This window comes from Chrysemys picta, chromosome 2, assembly GCF_011386835.1.
Source record: "Chrysemys picta bellii isolate R12L10 chromosome 2, ASM1138683v2, whole genome shotgun sequence".
NCBI classification, from domain to species: Eukaryota; Metazoa; Chordata; order Testudines; family Emydidae; genus Chrysemys; species Chrysemys picta.
Window position 1 is genome coordinate 282,420,226 of NC_088792.1, and position 4,833 is coordinate 282,425,058.

General features: G+C 51.4%; 1 protein-coding gene across 1 annotated transcript; it reads right to left on the reverse strand.

Annotated features, from left to right (window-relative positions):
- Positions 1 to 250: 250 nt before the first annotated feature.
- On the reverse strand, positions 251 to 3,593 carry LOC135981838 (uncharacterized). The gene is made up of 2 exons (XM_065586299.1): positions 2,628 to 3,593; positions 251 to 1,633 (listed from the first exon to the last, which is right to left on the reverse strand). The coding sequence occupies exons 1-2, from the start codon at positions 3,202 to 3,204 to the stop codon at positions 1,158 to 1,160; spliced, it is 1,053 nt and encodes a 350-aa protein (XP_065442371.1). The 5' UTR covers positions 3,205 to 3,593; the 3' UTR covers positions 251 to 1,157.
- Between the last annotated feature and the right edge of the window lie 1,240 nt (positions 3,594 to 4,833).

The following is a 4,833-nucleotide window of genomic DNA, read 5'->3' on the forward strand; positions in this document are numbered from 1 at the left end:
AGTCATCCTCGGGGACCCAGCCTACCCGCTAATGCCCTGGCTCATGAAGCCCTATACTGGCGCCCTGGACACTGAAAAAGAACTCTTCAACTACCGGCTGAGCAAGTGCAGAATGGTGGTGGAGTGTGCTTTTGGCCGTCTCAAGGGGAGATGGAGAAGCTTACTGACTCGCTGTGATCTCAGCGAAACCAATATCCCCATTGTTATTGCAGCTTGCTGTGTGCTCCACAATCTCTGTGAGAGCAAGGGGGAGACCTTTATGGCGGGGTGGGAGGTTGAGGAAAATAGCCTGGCTGGTGATTACTCACAGCCAGACAGCCGGGCGATTAGAAGAGACCAGCGGGAAGCGCTGTGCATCCGGGAGGCTTTGAAAGCAAAGTTCCTGAGTGAGCAGGGTAACCTGTGACTTTATAGTTTGTGTACTGAGAAGCTAAACCTGCCCCCGTTTCTTTACCCAGTTAATGTTGACTATCCTATCCAGTTACATACCCCCTTCACCCCCCCTCCAACACACGTGTCGAAATAAAAATAGTTCTACTTTGTTAAAGCACACCGTTTTCTTTAATACTGTTTTCGCGGGAATTTTTTAAAACTGGGACGCAGACTGTGGTGCGGGGCGGGTGTAGTGTTGTGACGCGAATGCAGCTTCTAAACTCAAGGATTGACAGGCTCCGCTGCGGTGGGATGCTTGTTTCAACGGAGCCTGTCAACCCTCCTGATCGGGACTGTGTGTATGGGGGGTCTATTTGACTTTGTGGCAGGGGGAGGACGGTTACAGATCCCATGCTGTGTGGCTCTGTCATCCTGCCTAAGGACCGGCGCTTAAGATCTGTAACTGCCCTCCCCCGCCACAAAGTCACAGAGCAACCCACCCCCCCCCCAACATTACATCAAAACAACCTCCCAGACTAACCGGGGCAACTAGTCACTGCATCACTGCACTGTGTATGTGCCCTGCTGCTGTGCCTGCCCCCGACTATGTACCCTGCCAAAGGAGACTGTCCTGTCCAATTACCAACCCCCTTTCCCCTCCTCCTCCAAAAGAACATGATTGAAACAGTAGTTAACAGAAACGAATTTTTTATTATCAACTACACATGGCATTGGGAGGTGAAACTTGGATGGGGGCTTGTGTCAGGCGGGAAGGAAAGAACTTTTCAAATTTTGGGGAATGAGAGCCTTCTGCTACTAGAGCTCTCTGCAGGGGTGGAGTGAGACTTAGCAGGGACTCTGCCGCCTCTCCTTCTTTGCACTTTGGGTGAGGTGGGTATGGGACTTGGTGGCGGGGGAGGGCGGTTAGAGATGGACTGCAGCGGGGCTCTGTCCTCCTGCCTCCGTTCCTGCAGAACATCCACAAGGCGCCGGAGCGTGTCCGTTTGCTCCCTCAGTAGTCCAAGCAGCGTTTGAGTCGCCTGCTGGTCTTCCTGCCGCCACCTCTCCTCCCGATCCATGTTGGCTTGGTGCATTCGGGTCAAGTTCTCCCGCCACTGGGTCTGCTGTGCTGCCTGGGCTTGGGAAGAGGCCATAAGCTCAGAGAACATGTCCTCCCGTGTCCTCTTCTTCCTACGCCTAATCCGCGCTAGCCTCTGGGAGTGTGATTCCAGGCTAGGTTGTGAGACAGTCGCAGACGGGGCTGTGGAAATGGGAAAAAGGGAGTGAATTCCTCAGAAAGATAAATGTAGTTGTGAACAAAGAACATAGTCTTTCTCTGTGAACAAGACCATGCACAGCACCTTTCACATGCGCACTCAGCACAAGGTCGAATTCTCGGCCTTCGCATTCAGTGCCTGGGGTCTTGAACAGCACATTTGAGAAGCGAGGCAGCACAACGGAATTTCTGTTGCAGGCAGACATGGTAAGCCGTACACTTGTGGCAGTTTAAAACTTTTATATTACCACTGGCCTCATTTCACATTTAAATCAATGTCAGTCCCTGCTGCCAGCAATCCGGCAAGCGGGAACTCTGCCCCTGTCCCACCCCCTCGCGGCTGTCCCCGGGAACGATCCCTTTCGGCTGCCCCTCTCCCGCCTCCACCGCGTGGCTGCAAACCAGCGGTTACAGTTCTGTAAAGGAACGGGAAAGCAGTCCCAACACTAACATTCCCCTACCTAATTAAAAGCAGGTCACCATGGCCGACATCACCCTGATGAGGATCTCCGAGAGCGACAAAGAGAGAATGCTCCGGGAAAGCCTCCAAAGACCAGGGCCGTATGCCGCCCTGCTGTGCAGAGCAATGATCCCCGAGTACTTGATAATCTCGTGGCGCGGCAACGTGTCGTACTTTGGAGGACCCAATAAGGCCGCTCTCCCCAAGAACCTCATGCAACGGCTTTCAAGTTACCTCCAGGAGAGCTTCATCGAGATGTCCCAGGAGGATTACTGCTCTATCCCCGGACACATAGACCGCATTTTACTGTAGCTGCAGTAGCAGGGAATAAACAGTAGAGCGGCTTGTGCAGGACAATCACTGAAAACCGGACATTGCTAGATTTCTTTTCAAAACTTGCACTGCCCATTACTAAACCGTTAAGCGCCTAGGGCACACTAATCATGAACAACCCATTCTTTTAATTGTTAATATTCCTGTTTTGTTAAAAATAAATGTTTAGATGTTTACAACACTTACTGGCTGATCCTTCACCAGATTCTGTGTCCGGGGTAACGGCTGGGGACGCTTCGTAGGGGATCTCTGTAAGGGTGATGAAGAGATCCTGGCTGTCGGGGAAATCAGCGTTGTGAGAGCTGCCGACTGCCTCGCCCTCCTCATCTCCTTCCTCATCTTCCCCGTCCCCTAACATGTCCGAGGAACCGGCCGTGGACAGTATCCCATCCTCAGAGTCCACGGTCACTGGTGGGGTAGTGGTGGCGGCAGCACCGAGGATGGAATGCAGTGCCTCGTAGAAACGGGATGTCTGGGGATGGGATCCGGAGCGTCCGTTTGCCTCTTTGGTCTTCTGGTAGCCTTGTCTCAGCTCCTTGATTTTCACGCGGCACTGCGTTGCATCCCGGCTGTATCCTCTCTCTGCCATGTCTTTAGAGATCTTCTCGTAGATCTTTGCATTCCTTCTTTTGGATCGCAGCTCGGAAAGCACGGACTCATCGCCCCACACAGCGATGAGATCCAAGACTTCACGATCAGTCCATGCTGGGGCTCTCTTTCTATTCCCAGACTGCACGGCCATCACTGCTGGAGAGCTCTGCATCGTTGCCAGTGCTGCTGTGCTCGCCACGATGTCCAGACAGGAAATGAGATTCAAACTGGCCAGACAGGAAAAGGAATTCAAATTCAAATTTTCCCGGGGCTTTTCCTGTGTGGCTGGTCAGAGCATCCGAGCTCGCACTGCTGTCCAGAGCGTCAACAGAGTGGTGCACTGTGGGATAGCTCCCGGAGCTATTAGCGTCGATTTCCATCCACACCTAGCCTAATTCGACATGGCCATGTCGAATTTAGCGCTACTCCCCTCGTCGGGGAGGAGTACAGAAGTCGAATTAAAGAGACCTCTATGTCGAACTAAATAGCATCGCAGTGTGGACGGGTGCAGGGTTAATTCGATTTAACGGCGCTAACTTCGACATAAACGCCTAATGTAGACCAGGCCAAAGTTGTCAAGGGACAACTCCAGAACGATTACCTTTGATGATTTTGCCTCGATCTCCTGTTGAACCTACAGGCTGATTTTGACCCAAAGGGTCAACACCAGGAACAGAGAAGATCAAAAGAACCATGGGCTGATTAAACAGAAGCCTACTGGCATGAATCCCTAGCCCAGGAAGGCCTAATGCCACACCAAAGTCTGGTCAGGCCCTTCCTTGGGTGGGGAGCTTCATTCTTTAAATACAAAAGTACCACATGGCTGTTCCCCTGACCAAAGCCAGCTGCAGGGGCCAGGAGGCCTTTCCGCTTGCATCTCTCCCCACCCTGCTTCAGAGCCACCCACAGGAACCAACTCTCATCTGGCAGCTCCCCCCTCAACCGTGCTGCTTTGGCCTTTTCTAGGAACCACCTGGCCCTTCCCAGCTGGGTCAGAGAACCTTCTCTCCCAGAGCCAAACCCCTGTTCTGAAGAGGACTGTTTCCTCCTGGCCCTTAAAGAAGCAGAGCACACTGTTACAGACCCTCTCTCAAGAGAGGCGGTAGCTGTGTGGGGGAACTGGACTGAGACCCAAGACCCCCTCTGGGGGTATCTGAAGAAGCTAAGACTGGTTAGGTTACCACAAGGGGGTTGTTAGATTTTTAGGTAAGGTAGGCAAGTATATGGACTGTTTGTTATTTCAAAATCCTTTTTTCTGTCAAGCTTTGCTCCCACTGTTAAATAAACGATACTTCGGGTTTTCAGAAGGCTCTTGCGTCACTGAATACCACGAGCCACAGACTCCCAAAGCGACGCACTGCCGATGTCTGGTCTCCGTCAGAGCTGCTGGGTAAGCATGGTGGATACACGTGGTACTGCAGCCCCCGACCTGTCTCAGAGTGGGAGAATGAGAATGCACTGAGAGAGCCCTGCAAGTGTGACATTGTCACTGGATTCTCCTATTCTACTGGATTGAGTGGATTCTCTTCTGCTTTTTTTGCTTGCTTTATCTCCTGCATGCTGCGTACCCCAGCTCTGCTCTGTCAACTCCTTAGCAGGACAAGCCCTTTGAAAACTTAGATGGAATTCCTCCTAGTTAAAACCAAACCAAAATAAAACCAAACCAGCTTCAGATCATTGTTTCACAGCATAAAAACAAAGCAATTACATAAAAACATCCAATACTCTTGCTGGAAATTTGTGAGATTACACTATTTTATTTCTTAGAATTCAGAACAATAAACACACAGGAACTAATAAC